Source organism: Silurus aristotelis (assembly GCF_946808225.1).
Source record: "Silurus aristotelis genome assembly, chromosome: 29".
NCBI classification, from domain to species: domain Eukaryota; kingdom Metazoa; phylum Chordata; class Actinopteri; order Siluriformes; family Siluridae; genus Silurus; species Silurus aristotelis.
In genome coordinates, this window is record NC_139602.1 from 3,055,213 (window position 1) to 3,071,265 (window position 16,053).

Below are 16,053 nucleotides of genomic sequence, written 5' to 3' on the forward strand. Positions count from 1 at the left end.
AACATGAAAGCGCTGTATTTCCGAAGTGAATAAGCTCAAAGGTCAAGGCCCTTTTTCGAAAAGTAGTAAATGCTGTTTAAGCACTCTGGAATGAAGGCTTTCCATCAGCTCTACTCATCTAGAATGAATATTCATGATATCCATGTAAACTTGTTTGATTCAATATTTTATTCGCTTAAGAAAATGAAAGGATTCAAGCGCAGCGATTGCACAGACATGGATGGATGTATCGCTAACTGGATGAATAACGGAGCGAAATAACCGAAAGGAAGCGAGCTGCGTGGGAATGCATTAATAAATGTTCCTTAAAAAGTCAAACATTGGACTCTGGCTAATGCATCAAAATGTTTTATTCATACAAATTTACTGTGGCTTGCAATTGATAATAGAAAGCGTCCCGCATACCAGATGCATTTGTTATTAAAAGAGCCTCCGGTTACAATTACCATGTTTGTGTATGTGTGTAAAAGAAAGAGAGATCCACTTGTGCGCCCACAATATATTTCTCTAAAGTGAGTGTCTGTTTTATATGGGAATTTTATGCAAGGCTAAGCATCAGTCATAGTAATGATGTGGTCCACTATAGACTTTCTTTGCATTCAGCAAAAATCAATGAACTGCAGTGGTTGGTAAGAGTGATGAACGAAATTTGTGCAACATATGCATTACAGACTTGCCTTCACTTTCTCTGGTTGGAATAGACCAAAGTATCAGGCTGAAAAACAAAGAGAGAAATCAGCATTTCGAGTAGGAGGTACTTGAATTCACCTCAGTAGTACATTTGCTCAAACATTTGGCAGACCAATTTGTGTAGATTAGACATGACTACCTACCTGGACGTTTGGAAAATGGGAAGTAGCACCAAAAGATTTGAATGTGTTCAAGGATACTTTTGGTTTAACAGGAAGCTGGGAATAAGATTTCTCACACAGGCTAACAATTTGTCCACCCCAGGATACTTCAATGTGATGGAAGCAGGAAAAATGAGCAAGTGTCAGGAGTGACTTTGTCAAGTGCCAATTTGCGAGGCCTGGACAACCAGATCAGAGAATCTCCAAAGCGACAGGACTAGTGCGGTTTGTTTTCGGAATGCAGTGGTTAGTACCTACCAATATCAGTCCAAGGAAGGGTACCAGATGGACACCACTACATACTGGGACATTCCAGTAAAACCTTTAGAGCATGGGAAGCACCACCAATAAAATTTGTGAAAGCGTCTAAAGAAAATTTTGCATAAGGCAGTTTGGATGAGATATCAGCAGAAGACTTTTGGTTCAGCAGGCAGCTGTAAATAAGATTTCTCATGTAGGCTAATGATTTGTCCATCCCAGGATACACCAATTAACCATAACATTTAAAATCACTAAAATTTACAGAAAGTTGATGTGTTGGAGTGTAAGGCATAACGAGTGTTGGCTAGACGAGTGGGTCAGAGAATCTCCAAAGCAAAAGGACTTATGGGGTTTGTTTCCAGATTGCAGTGGTTAGTACCTACAAAAGTGGTCCAAGGAAGGGCAACTGGTGAACCTGTGACAGGGTGATGGGTGTCAAAGGCTCGTTGAACTATTTCTTACCCCAGGATATACCAATTAGCTATTACATTTAAAACCACTGATGTGTAAAGGGAATAACAGCAATTATCTCATCACAATGGGACCTTTTAAGAGGTGGGATTATATTATGCAGCAAGTGAATGGCCACTTCTTGAAGTTGATGTGTTGGAAGCAGGAAAAATGGAAAAATGTAGGAGTGACTTTGACGACGGTCAAATTGTAATGACTGGATGATTGGGTGAGGGAATCTCCAAAACAACAGGACCTGTAGTGTTTGTTTCTGGTGGTTAGTACCAACATACAGTAAAGTGGTCCAAGGAAGGCCAGTTGATGAGCTGATGACAGGGTCCCCTCATATCTGGGGAGCAAATGTTAACCTGTCTTTTCTGATCCTACAAAAGAGTGTCTGGAGCACAAATGGCTGAAAGCGTTAATGTTGGCTAAGATAGAAAGGTGACAGTACACACAATGCATGATAGCTTGCTGCGTATGGAACTTTATAGTGGTCAAAGTGGCCACCAAATGCACTTGATATCAGTACACCACCAAATGCACTTACAATAGGCAATGGACTATAGGGAAGAAGATGGCCTGGTCTAATGAATCAAGATCTCTTTTAAATTATGGTATAAAGGCCAGGGTTATATGCTTTGCTTACAAGGGAAGGGGAACAGATGGTACCTGGATATACTGGAAAGAAGCCTAGCCGGCGGAAGCAGTGTTCTGCTAGAAAACCTTGTGTCCTGGCATTCACGTTGGTGTTTCTTTGACCACCTACCTAAACATAGTTACAGACCAGGTTCCATCTCTTCATGACAGCATTATGGCTTAATGACAGTGACCTCTTTTAGCCAATAATCCGCTGGTATATCCACAGAATAGTTCAGGATGGTTTGAGGAACATGACAGTGTTAAGATCTCAACTTGGCCTAACAATTTTCCAAATATCAATCCAATCCATTCAGCATTATGTGGTGGACACAGCTGGTCCTAGTCCGAGCCTCCACCTTCCATCTTGCCGGATTTAAAGGATCTGCAGGTAGGATCTTGGTGCCAGATACTACAGCATACCATAAGTTTTGTGGAGTCCTTGATGATTCAGAGTTGTTTTGGAGGTACAAGTGGAATCAACAAGGCAGCTGATATGAAGGTTATCGAGGGAAGTGTGTGTGTGTGTGTGTTTTATACTGTTGCTAACGAGAGTGTTCTATTAAGAAAGCCAGCTGGAAAAAATCAGATGAATCAGTTCTCTGTTTTCAAGCCTGCTCTGAGACATTAGTCTTGAAAAATAAGGGTTGCCGAAGTTCCATAATAAGGAGAGAAGAATTCTAGAAAAGTGCATGAAGATACTGGTAAATGAAGAGATATTTCACGTGTTATTTAATTATTGATTTAGATATTATAGGACCTGAGAATGAGTGAACGCGTTAACTGGTCAGCAGTGACCCTGTACGATCTATTGGATCTGATTTGATATTTTTTGAAAGAAAACACACCAAACAATATTCAGGGGTCTATTGGGACGTGGTCCTGTTATACAGTTTGGTGGGAAATACTCCCAAAAAAAAAAAGGCAATCAAGGCTTCCAAAATACAGGGGACAAGGGAGTAATGTTTCACAGCAATTGCTTCAAATCGAAGGTGAAGAAAAAGATAAGAAATTACCCTCAAAACACCTATTACTCAACAAAACAAGATGATTGGTTTCATTTTTTGCAGCAAAGCCAAACCCCTTGGTCTTATCACCTGACTGGATCGCAGTTTGGACAATAACTTTCAGACAGCACAATTTGATCTGTCTTCATATAGTCAAGATGTAAGCAAATATCAATATATCGTTTTTAATATACATTATATGGACACCTGGTATGAACTCCTTTTCGCATTTAGTCCCTATTTTTGCACTTTTCTGGGAAGATGTTCCACTAGATTTTGGAGTGTGTCTTTTGGACATTTCTGCTCAATCAGCCTTTAGATTGTTAGTAAACTCAGGTACAGATGTAGGTGATGTGAGGGGGTACAGTTCATACCAAAGGTGTTCCATATGGTTGAGATCAGATCTCTATAGCAGGAGATCTTCCATTCTAAACAATGGAAAGCATACCTTTTCGAAGCTGGCACAGGGGCGTTGTCATGCTGGAACAGGTTTGGACCTCCTTGTTCATGTAAAGGGAAAATTCTATGCTTATACATTTTTTACCTCCAAATCTGAGGTAAAAATTTGAGTAAGAACCACAAAAAAGTCCAATACCTTTGTCCATATAGTGTACGTAGCATATTTCTTTATAAATATGGCAAGCTGTGCAGAACAATTGCTCATAATATTCAGAATCAGAATCAGGTTTATTGGCCAAGTGTGTTGACACACACAAGGAATTTGGTTCAAGCTGTTTGTTGGAAAAACTTGTACATTCCTCATTATGTTCTCAAATGATATAAGTTTAAAATAATAGGTTTTTGAGTGAAAACGCTGAGATGGCGTTTTCAATCAAAACATAGATTTTCGAAAAACGCTCTTCAAAGTGGACAAATTTGAAAACTCCATTGTGGATCGAACGCTTTCGGCAATGATGACACATTTTTACTCATTACCTTGGCGTTTCCGAGAACCGGAAAGTTAATAAACGGCAGGCGGAAACGATGTTTTGCTAATATTCAATACAGGGACGTGAAAGTTTTCAGACGTTTCAGTGTGGATGAATTTATCCGGATTAGTGTAGATATCAGGTATTATTACAAAAACTGCTGATGTGAACCATCAAGAATCATGACTTGCACACTCAGTCACATGAGTCTTCCCTGTACACAGGCCAAAAACCTCAGATTTACATACAAATACGTAGATATGAATTTTGCCCACAAAACGCGTACTGAGCATCGCCTGCATCATATAGTGAAAGAAACGTGGAAGAAAACTGACCTCAGAAATGTATTTGCCACATGATTTAGCAAAAAATGTTTATAATTCAGTTGAACCTGATGCTGAAATTTGCGCTGAATAAATCGTGTGCTAAATCCTGGAATCTTGTTTTTGACCTTGTTTTTTTTTTTCCTGTAATGGTTTTGGGCTTTTATCAAGCAGGAGCTCAGCTTCCATTAGCCTTCATTATGCTGTAGCAGTCCAGAAAATACCCTGCAGTTATTACTGTGCAAGACTTGTTTTTCACATAGTAGCATGTTCATGTTTTGGAACCGAACCTTCTGTCGACCCAGTTGTGATAAACAAACCAATAAAATGTAATGTGTGTGTGTGTGTATATATATATATATATATATATTTCCTGGGGCTTGGCACCATGGTTCGTGATAACAGATGTCTGTAGGCTACAGGTGGGAGAGGTGTAAAGGGACATGCTTTTCTCCTAGGTTGGAAAAAATAAATAAAGTATTCCCTACTGGAAAAAAACAACAAAAAATCCAATGGCAAACCTCATTTGGATTTATAATGGTTTTAATGGAAATTAATGTGGATTAATGGAATTTTTGGAATTAATGGAATAACCCTGTTTGGTATCTACTGGCCATTTTTTGCCTACTATTGTTGCCATGTTATGTCTAATGGAAACCATTAAGAAGCTAAATATTTCCTCCATTAAAAGATCACTTGTAGGGGTCTACTATATACCATTAGAACTCTATTAGGACTCCATTAGGCATCCAGATTGCAAAAAGTTCTCACATTTTATGTTTTTATTTTTTGGCTTGATGACATTGATTTACACATTAATACACAATAGAAGCCATTTGAAAACAGTTTTGTTCTTTAACAGCTGATGGTGTGTACTGGTGTTTGTATTGGAAACCATTAGAATTCCAGCTTCTATTTTTTTTCTGTTTTTCAGCATTTTTATAGATGCAAACAGAGCATGTGCAGTAAATGTGCAGTTTTATAAACCAAGCAATAATGATAATCGTACAACTTCTTTTCTTTCTTCTTCTCTCGGCCCCTTTTTCTCATTCCCTCTCTTACTGTCTCAGCACTGTACTGAAAATGGATCTGTCACTCCGTTGGATGATGGACTGCCTGATTTTTACAGCAAACGAGTTCTACCCGATAGGTAGGTCTCACACACACACACACACACACACACACACTTTACTAACCAGACAGATGAGTCTCCAGAGGAATACCGTACACGCTTTTACTGTAATTACATTTTTTCCCTCTCCCGTTAAACACATTTCTAATGAATCTGCTCTAAATTTGCCCTCTAGTGCTGGCTCACGCTGTTGCCTAGCAACTTCTCAGGCTCTCTGAGTACTTATGTAGTTGCCAGGCAACAGCTGCACGGAATTATGGGGTTTCTGCGGGCCGGCGAGGGATCGAGAGAGTCAGATCGAGCGCATTGGCTGGATAAATAATGCAGTGGGTCTAAATATCCGGGTCATAAATAGTGATGAAGGGGAAACTTTTGAAATATTCAAGTTTACTTCGTGACATACATGATTAAGAACCCGGCACTGGTGTTTTACTTGTCTACGATGGGATGGGAGAGGGACATTTAAAAAAAAAAAAAATCAATGGTTGGTGTTAAAATATTGAAGTTTTTTCCACATGGCGTATGGAGAGAATGTATTACGAGACAAACCGTTTCATAAAAAGGTAAAAATTACGCGGCTTCCTGAATCTCAATGAGTGTTTTACCAGATGTCTTTGGATTATGCCTCCCTGTTCCTCTAATGTTTGTAGACACCTTAGTATAAGATTGGTATATGCTTCTTTTTTTTGACATCCTAATCAACATGTTTTCCCTTATAATAATCTCCATTTTTCAGGGAAGATGTTCCACTAGATGTTGTAGAGATCCGTGCTCAATGAACCACAAGGGTGTTAGGAAAGTCAGGTACTGATGTAGGGGAGGTGAGGAGGCCTGGGTAGCCGTTCCAATTCATCCCAAATGTGTTCATTAGAGCTCTATAGCAAGAGATCTTCCACGCCAACCTATTGGTTTGGGAACAGGTTTGAGAAGAACCATGTCTCAGTTTACTTAAATAGTATCCAGGATGCTATTTAGTGTGTCCCGAGTTTTAGTATGTTAAAATGAGATTCCTGAAGTGAGACGTTTTCCCAGTACGCCTACCGTGGTCTTAATTTCAATGTCGTTTCATTTCAGCTATTCTCGATTTATTCGGCGCTAGAGTCATTTTTTCACATTTCAGTTATAAGTTTTTTTTTTATACTCCTCCTGCTCTTTCGTGCAAGGAATTCAATTTATTTGATTGATTTGTAAAGTGCATTTAACTTTGGTTGTTCCAAAGCAGCTGTTACACAAATGAATAGATTACGAATATTTATAAATAAGTCCCTATAGATTTGTCTCTAATGAGCGACCCAGTGGCAACAGTGGCAGGAAAAACCCTCCGTGAGATGGTATGAGGAAGAAAACTTGAGAGGAACCGGATTCAAGAGGGGAACCCAGTGCTCATCTGTTGACACAGAATGTCCAATCATTGCAGTTCCATCATTGTTGAGGTCATGAACTGTTCATGGCAATTGCATCCCTCAGCCCATTGCAGCAAATGGTTTATATTAATTATCATTCAAATCTGTCTTCATGGTTCTTGAGTTTATCCATCCACACTAACCTTATGGATCTTTAGTGTGTTCAAATTAAGAGAACTCCACCCAGAGGTATTGTATGGCATCAGTATGAACCAGAAAGATCCTGAAAGAAGAAAGGGACAGGACAACTGTGGGATAATTCATTTTGGAAAACATATCTAATAATATATATACACTCCAGATACACACTTCCAAATATCTACTATTAACAGTAGGCCATATGAGGTTCTTGTTTAAACATACTACAATTCGGGACATGCTAATTCTAATCTTGGATACTATTTAGGGAGAATAGTGTGAATTTGGATGCAGCATGGGTTTCCCCATAGTACATGTTCCCTTGTTTCTAGTTCCTGGTTTTGACAATAAACATATGTGAGTTAGTTAGAAAATGAGCACTATTAATATCTAACAATAACTAACAATTTTTGGTGTAGGATCTTCTCGCTCTTTCTCTTCATTGTCTCTTTTATCTTTTTTCCCACCTCTTGTTCTCAGTCAGTTATCCTCGCTTCACAAAGCCCACTCTCTCCGGCGAAAGAAGAGACGCAACATGCTGGCCATCTTTGGTTTTCGTAGGAACCGTAATTCCACGTTGTCCAATCAGGATTCTGATTCAGTGGGCGTGGCCTGTAGCGAGGATTGCCGGACCGTTGCGACGGCTCCCACTGGGTCAGTTAGTAATGCTTTGCTGTAAAATCTGTGAAAACACTAATAATAAAATGCCAATTTTAGCTATATCTTATAATGTGTTGGAAACCCCATAGCCACACTGATGAAAATTGTGTAAATTGGAGGGTTTTTTCTTGATGCAGTGAAATCGTTGACTCTCAGAGTTCTCCGTAGGAACTCCTGAAGTCTTTCAATGTACTAATTTCCTTAACAAGAACTTCACTAAGCCTATGGACAGTCTATAAACATGTATGACCAAGCTATCCTAGTGGTCCTAGTGATTCCACTTTACTTTCTGGCATTCTAGAACATTCCTACAGGATGCTTTTTTTTATGTTCAAGTCTTGACATGGAGTGACTTCACTGTTAACAGAGAGTTCATACATATACAGGGTGGCGCAGGGAAAAGGGAAATTTTGGAACTAGCAGTTGGTCAATTTTATGGAAATTTTCCATGGAAACTTCATCTGGGGAATTTTGGAAATAGTCCAGTTTGGAAACACAGGAATGTATGGGTATTATTTAGAAATTTGGTGAAATTTATATAAACTGTATCATATATAAACCTACATATATGCATTTGTTTGGTCATAAACTAAAACACATTAACTAATACAGATTTAAACATGTTTGACTTTGATTTAATTGTTAGAATAATTAGTAGTAATTTTTACATTATTTTCTGTGAGGATTTAAGAAATGATGTGTATGTTATGAAGAAATAGTGCATGTTGGGGGTGTGGCCTCAGTAGCCCTACAGTAAGTGTGCTGTGTGAGAAATTCAACTGAAATTGCATTCAGTCTTATTGTTTTAACCAAGATTATCCTGCAAGTTTTTTTTTAACAACATTTAACTTCCCTGTTATAGGCTTACCTGGAATTTTGTACATTTCTAGTTAATTCTTGTTATTTCCCGTGCAGTTTCCATGCATTTGGCAACCCTATTTATAAGGGAGCAGTGGAGTGGTATCTTTTATAAGAATGGCTATAGTGTGAGTGCTGTGCAAAGGGGATTTCGGCCCAAGTTAGGACATCGTGATCGTGTCCCGTCTGCTCATGGATGCACCGTTTCAAAGAAACCGCTCAACACACAGCGATTAGGCGTATTGTGGAACGTAGCGCAGAGGGCTCCTCATGATGGCAGCTCTAGTAACCATAATATTCTCTGGTGTGCAGGCCATTTAAACACCACCTGGGGACTTTTTTTAAGGCCGGACCCATTTATATGAAATTAGCCTGTGGGACACGATCATGACTTTCTATCTGGTATTGACGCCAAAATTACATTTATGCAGCACTCACACTCTATTACCATTTTTATAAAAAGCAGCTAACCATTAGCTTACCATTTTTATAAAAAACAGCTAACGCTTGTTGCGCTCCACTCCACTGCTCCATTATAACTAATGGCAAGGGGTTCTAAACAAGGTCGCACCAAACAATTGCCAACACCACAGGGTCACCAACTCCAAAATGTCCTGTTTCCCTGTGTCACCCTATATAAAGTATTCATAGTGTATATACTGTATACAGTACTTAGCACTTGTATTATATGTACCACAGGTAGTCAATTGTTAAAGTCGCTTGAACATCATTCGTAAAGCAGGGAAGAACTCATTAAGGCTGATAATATAACTTTTTTTTTTGTATATAATACTATTTTTACATTCAATAGGCTGACCCTCTATTTATTTTTTTTACCCCTGACCTTATCTAGGAATGCCCTTGAGAACGTCTACACTCTTCTCCAGCCCCCCAGGATACCCGGTAGAGGTGGCTGCCCGGTTGAATCCGATGGAAATGTAGAAGAGCAGAAAATGGACGAACCCAGAGTAGGATTGATGGAAATACGCTCCATCCATGGAATGCCACTGTCCACATTCAGGACCAACAAGCACCCCTTTTACACTGGCAAAATGGTATAGCCCAGTTTAGAATTGTGAAGCTTTGTTAGTTGCTTATAAAATGACAAAAAGAAAAAATTGTGTAAGTTGCCAATGCTGGGCCCTTAAGCGAAAATCACCCACCAAAGTGATATATGCCACAGTTATTTGACAACCCTAGCCCCAGAATTGTTTCGTTCCAAAAGCAAAACCCAAAGTTGATTCCATTATAAAAATATTCCCCATGTCCTGTTCTTTGTAATTCCAGATATCTGAAATGGAGCCTGACCATGACCCATGCTCAGGACTAACGGACAGAGAGATCGACAGGCGGACATTAAAGCCAGGCGACAGGCAGGCGAGCTGGGAGACAGACAGGCAAAAGCAACTCGACCGAGAGCTTGAGTGGCAAAGTCTCCGGAAATCTGAGAGTGAGACGGACGGACAAACTCTGCGCCACGTAAACAGAGTGTTGGAAAGGCAGGCATCAAGGCAGATGGACAAAACCTCAGAGAGAGAAGCAGACAGACAGACCATAAGGAACAGTGAGAAGGAGCTTGACCGAGCAACGCCGAGGCAGATCGATAAGCCTGGTGAGAGAGAGATAGACAGACACACTTTGAGACAAACCGACAGGGAGCTAGACCGGCAGACGTTGTGGAAGGCAGAGAGAGAGCTAGACAGACAGGCTTTAAGACAGATAGACCGAGAGTTAGACAGGCAGAGTCTATGGAGGGCAGACAGGCATTCAGAGAGGGAGTTAGACAGACACACTCTGAGGCAGATCGACAGGCAGGCTGAGGCTCAACAGAAGCAGTGGTTAGAGACCCGAAAAGGGGCAGATAGGAAGTGGGCAGAGTCGAAGCAGCAGCCGGACACACAGTGGACCGACTTAAGGCAGGTGGACAGGCAGTCTGAGAGGCAGTGGATGGACCGGCAGATAGACAGACACACACACAGGATCCCATCGCCCATTGCCGAGAGAGATTTTTGCCCCGACGCCGATAAGCAAATTCACTGTGAAGACTCACACTCTGATTCAGGCTCCTGGGAGCAGTCGATGGATAGAAGCCCACCCTCAGATCCACAAATGGAACACCAGATCGAGCCATGTCCATCAGACGAGAGATGCAAGGGGGTAGGCACGAGAGGGACATCAGTGGGGCGCCTGGTACTGTGCCCATCCAAACCAGAGCCTCCTCCACAGAGCAGCAAGCCCAGTTTAGCCAAACTCAGACAGAGACCTCTGCAGGAGAGCTCAGGTACTGCAACATCTCCCAAAGTACATAAAGCCTTGAAATATTTGTTTAATTAATCTGTCCTGTCTGCTTGAATTCTTAAACTCTACAATGAATTCCATGACATGCAGTGTGTTTTTTACTCAATTTAAAAAATATATCTTTTAGGTACCGAGGATGAACTTGGAGAGACCAATAGTTTTCGAACAGACAGGAAGGACAAAGATAACATAGAGCGAGTAAGAGAAACAGAGGCACATCATCCTCCAATCCCAGCTAAGGTATGCACGTATCTTTAATTGCTCATATTTGGATTGATCTCCCTGTTTGCTATGTTTCCATCGATTGAGGAGTGCATATTGCAAATTTTTATTAAATGTGTGTAAAGTATGAGTTTAAACATTTTACATTTGCACATTTGGCAGATGCTTCTTATCCAGAGCGACTTACATCTATCTCATTCATACACATTCATACACAGCAACTAAGGGCCTTTCCCTGGGGCCCACGGGTGGCAGCTTGGTGTGGCTTGGATTTGAACTTTTGGATCCAAAGTCCCATGCCGAGAAAATTTTATGGCCAGCCTTTATATCAAGTTTAAAAGCTCAAGCACTTTGGCAGATTTTACAGATTCAATGTTGCATGAAAGCCCAAAATGGGCTCTGTGGTACCCTTAGTAAAAAACAGAATCAAGACATTGCAGCATCAAGACCCCTCATCCTGAACAGTGTACAGTACAGACCTTGAGGACCATCGGATTAACTATGCGTTATATTTAGCTCTCAGAACATGCTGCAGTAACCAGATTTTAACTTTTTCTGACTTCTGATCAGACAGTAATACATTAAAATCTCAGCAAAACCAAGCTGCCACTGCTTGTTTAGTGAACAAAGTCTTTAACCCCTCAGTTGTATACACCAATCTGGCATAACATTATGACCATCCGCCTAATATTATGTTGGCCCCCCTTTTGCTGCCAAAAAAGTCCTGACCTATCAAGCATTAACAGCATCTGTTTGTTGGATTGGACCACACGGGCCAGCCTTCGCTCCACACGTGCATCAATCGTATAACACTAATTCCATAAATGTCAATTGAAATGTGTATTTAGCTGCCCTCTGGGGAGGTCGTAGCTTAATGCTTAAGGCACTGGACTTGGCGGTTGTAAGTTGAAATCTCAGCCACAACAAGCTTCCACTCCTGGGCCCCTGAGTTAAATCCCATAGCTGCTCATTTGTATGAACGAGATAAAAGTAAATCTATAAAGTGCCTGGTGAATTGATTTCGATGCCATTTTCCTTACTGACTCATAGCCAAAGACCGCTTCGTATATCCTCTCACCAACTGAATCAACCAGTGATAGGAGAATCCTGCCAGCTACACCCCCAGCCTCTACAAAACCTACCTTAGGGCTGACTGAACGCTCCCATACTCAAGGTCTGCTTTTATTCTGACTTGCCAATATTATGTCTTACCATTGATTAAAACAGTAGTTTTATCGTAAATACTATGTACGAGCAATTTAATATTTATTATACTTAGTAGTTATGTAGGTTCTTTTGCTCATGTATCTGGACTGCAATCTCTTTCATTACTTGCAATTGATGTAATTCAGCAGCAGAAATGTACTTGACCATACACTTCATACACATATTTTTAACTGAAGCTTCTGATGAAATGAATCCTGGGTAGTTAGCAGATCTTTGTGTGTATGCATGGTGCACAGGCGAGGAGTGTGTGAGACCGCAGGCTCCAGTCAAACCACAGAGGAGCAGAAAAGCTTTGTCTTGTGACACAGGTGTGTTGTTTTGGTTGCACACAAACATACACACACAACACCACACGCAATTATTTGTGCCACGGCTCACTATATATTAGTGTAACGTATCTGTACACACACCTCTAGGACATTGTTACACCTGTACCTCCACACCGTTACCTTTTGTCTTTGTTTATATTAAAGGCAAATATTTCGAATTGTATTTGTTTGTTAATTGATTTCTGTCATTATAATCATCATTATAGGGCTTTGTATATGTGAAATAATACTCACTTTTTATGTGTGTCTTTGTGTGTGTGTGTGTGTTTTAAATCAGACGTCCAACTTGTGTCTGTTCTGTTTCCCGTCTAAAGTGTCCTGATCTTGTCCTTGCGCAATGTTTGTTTGCTACAGGCACAGACAGGGACAGCCCTAATAACCTGGAGAGGCCCCCAATCCCTCGCAACCCCCCTGTGAAAAAACCTAGAGCCCCCCAGAACAGAAACCTATCCCTGGACCAGCCTGGTACTGTTGTGTGTGTGTGTTTGTGTGTTTGATTTATGTCACATATAACTTATATGTATGTTGTCAACTCTCTCTGAGTTCCTTTCTCTTTCACACACTCACACTTACACTGATACGTTCTCGTGAAAATGTACAACCAGTTTTGGAGTGTTGGAGTAAAGTCAGGTACTGATGTAGATGAGGTGAGGAGGCCTGGGCTGCTGTTTCAATTCATCCCAAATAGATGTTTAATAGGGTGGAGCTCTATAGAACGAGATCTTCCACTCCAACCCATTTATTTAACCATATCTTCATGGAACTGGCTTTGGGCACAGGTTTTTAGGTCTCCTAGTTTAAGTGAAGGGAAAATTTAATGCAATCAGGTGTCCTAATACTTCTGTTCAAAAATGGTTGATTGTTTGAATTAAATTCCAGGTGCAGTCATTAGTAGAATGTGAGGCTCATGTGTGGGTTGCCATGTTTAATTAAATTGTGCATTCTGGGTACTAGATTTCAATTTCTGGTTTTGAAATGACAGGTTGTTTTCTTCTGAAGAAGAAATAATGGATCATTAGTCCTCTTGTGAATCCAACGGTTGAATCCAAAATCCAAAAATTGCACTCTTGCATAGCGACGTGTCCGATAACACGCACCTACAGTAATTAGACTTGCTGTCACTGAAATACCCTAAAATAACACATTTTCTCTAATTGCTCTTTCTTTGTCCCTTTTTTATTTTCTTCTTCATTTTATGCTCCCATTTCATCCCCTTCCACTGCATTTCCCATTATATAGATAGTTTTGGAGCGTTGCCTGGCAACAGCGAGCCCTTGTGACCGCTTCCCCGCCGAGGGCTGACCGGGAGGTTGTCATGACAACAGGGATGACGGCGAGGGCGGCGACAACGATTGCGAACAAACACTCCAAGAACGGAAAGAAAACACATAAATGGATGAATGAAAGAAACAGGTGCGATCGATGGCACCGAGATCGGAACCAAAATGGATGTAGAAAAAGCTGCCGATGGCATTTATGTAAAGCGATTATGCACTCGAGCTGACATGTATGAATGTGTACTCGCAAGTTTTTTTTGTTTGTTTTTTCCTACACGCATTGCAAAGTTTGTCACACTACAACGCAAGTTTGTAACAATTTTCAGTATTTCTATGTTGACTCAAATGCTTGCAACTCAGATGCTAGCTTACGATTGCTAGGGGGCCAAGCACCGAAATGAATGACTTATTATTATATTATTATTATAATTGTTATTATTGTCATTAAAAAATTTATAATAATTGATATTTTCTTTAATTTTTTTTACAGCTGTGCTACTAGAAATGGAAATATATTTGTATTTGTTTATTTAAAAAAAAGAAAAAAAGATCGATATTTTGTTTGTTTTTGGGCTCACAGATTATGTTTATTACGACCTCTAGTATTCTTTGCTATTGAATTTTTTTTTTTTTTTTTTTGTTGATATTTATGCCTATCTGCTTTCCTGAGCTGATGTCTAATATATTTTGTACAAAATGAGGAATTATATATATGAATTAAAGACATACATATGAAATCCTAAAATAAAGAATCCTTGTTTCTGGCTAGAGGTCGATCGATAGTGGATTTTACCGAAACTGATTGCTAGGTTGGATTGTATTTGCTGATAATTGATTATGGTTTTTAAGATTGCTACAAACTCAACGCTCCATGTAAAATAATACTATTATTACGAAAATAATAACATTATTTCAAAAAAAGGGTAAAGTATCATGAAAATGTGCTACTGGAAATAAACATAACTAAACACTTAGGAAAATGAAAGACATGCGTTCAAACGGAAACAAAAAGAAAAACTCCAAATAAATACAGTTATATCCAAAATAAATATATTTTTACTTGCGAAACAGGGAAAACTTAACTAAAAAGTTAAGTCCATTTCTACTTGTAGTTCTATTTATAATATTAATATTAAGACGCCTCAAGTTATGTAGGAGAAGCTGATGTTGATGCTACTGACCTGATGCTACATACTTGTGCATGATGTTCAGTGATTCGCCTCTAGAGGCCGCTGTTGTACTCAACGAAAGATTTTAGCGTCCTTTTTCAGCGTGCAGGGTGAGGGTTATTGTTATAGTTATTGAGAAATGGTTAGGGTTAGTTCGGAGTAACATGTGGGTGCAGGTTTTCATTCCAACCAAACCACACAAGTTTTCACCTTTCAGATCTTAATTTACAATGGACTCTAAGGTGTGGCCCTTGTTTGTTTGGATTTAAAACCTTTGTGCAAAGTATTGGAGCTAAAGCCTTGTTAGAGAAAAATTTTGGAGAGAGGAGCTCTGTGACATTAATAGAGGGCAGTAGTTCTATTCAATCCAGACCGTCCTCCAAAATCCTGGACTCATAGGCAATCAGGTGATTAAAAACTTTAGTTTATGATTGTTGACATCAGTTTTTACCTGAAAGGTTCTTGTTAAATTTTGTGAAATCTAACCCTAGATTTGAATCTGGTAAAAGATCTGGGCTGTTGGCTTTTTCTCAAAACTACTTCCAGAGACATATAAGAAGAACAGGTCCTTCTAGCCTACTAACCCTATCAATCTCAGAGCTTTCTTTAAAGTTACAAGTGACTCCTATGCGAAATCTACTAAATGGATCTGTCCCTATGTCACCTCCTGAAAACCGTGGCTCAAGAGGGGTTACTCGAGGGTAAGGTTAAGTTTAAAGTGTAAAATTTTTTTTAAGGTTAAAGTACATAAATTTTTTGGAAGGTGGACAAAGTGCTATGAAATTGAAGTTTGCAACAGTATAATGGCATATTCAATACATGGCAAACAGGAAATATCCTTACTAACTTAAGTAACATAACATAACCTAACTTGTCCTTG

At 39.7% G+C, this 16,053-nt stretch overlaps 1 protein-coding gene across 4 annotated transcripts in view; it reads left to right on the top strand.

Annotated features, from left to right (window-relative positions):
• The window catches only part of LOC310722483 (capping protein, Arp2/3 and myosin-I linker protein 3-like), a 52,686-nt gene extending 37,965 nt beyond the window's left edge, over window positions 1–14,721 (top strand). For 2 of the 4 annotated variants that reach the window (XM_083534931.1, XM_083534932.1), the window contains exons 32-40: window positions 5,531–5,610; window positions 7,614–7,787; window positions 9,505–9,706; window positions 9,939–10,932; window positions 11,077–11,189; window positions 12,222–12,345; window positions 12,635–12,706; window positions 13,082–13,192; window positions 13,967–14,721. In XM_083534931.1, the coding sequence (XP_083391057.1) occupies window positions 5,531–5,610; window positions 7,614–7,787; window positions 9,505–9,706; window positions 9,939–10,932; window positions 11,077–11,189; window positions 12,222–12,345; window positions 12,635–12,706; window positions 13,082–13,192; window positions 13,967–14,007 (1,911 nt within the window). In that variant the 3' untranslated portion in view covers window positions 14,008–14,721. Of the gene's footprint in view, window positions 1–5,530; window positions 5,611–7,613; window positions 7,788–9,504; window positions 9,770–9,938; window positions 10,933–11,076; window positions 11,190–12,221; window positions 12,346–12,634; window positions 12,707–13,081; window positions 13,193–13,966 lie in introns of those variants that run through there. The other 2 variants (XM_083534933.1, XM_083534934.1) reach the window with 2 other exon arrangements.
• The last annotated feature ends 1,332 nt before the right edge of the window (window positions 14,722–16,053 follow it).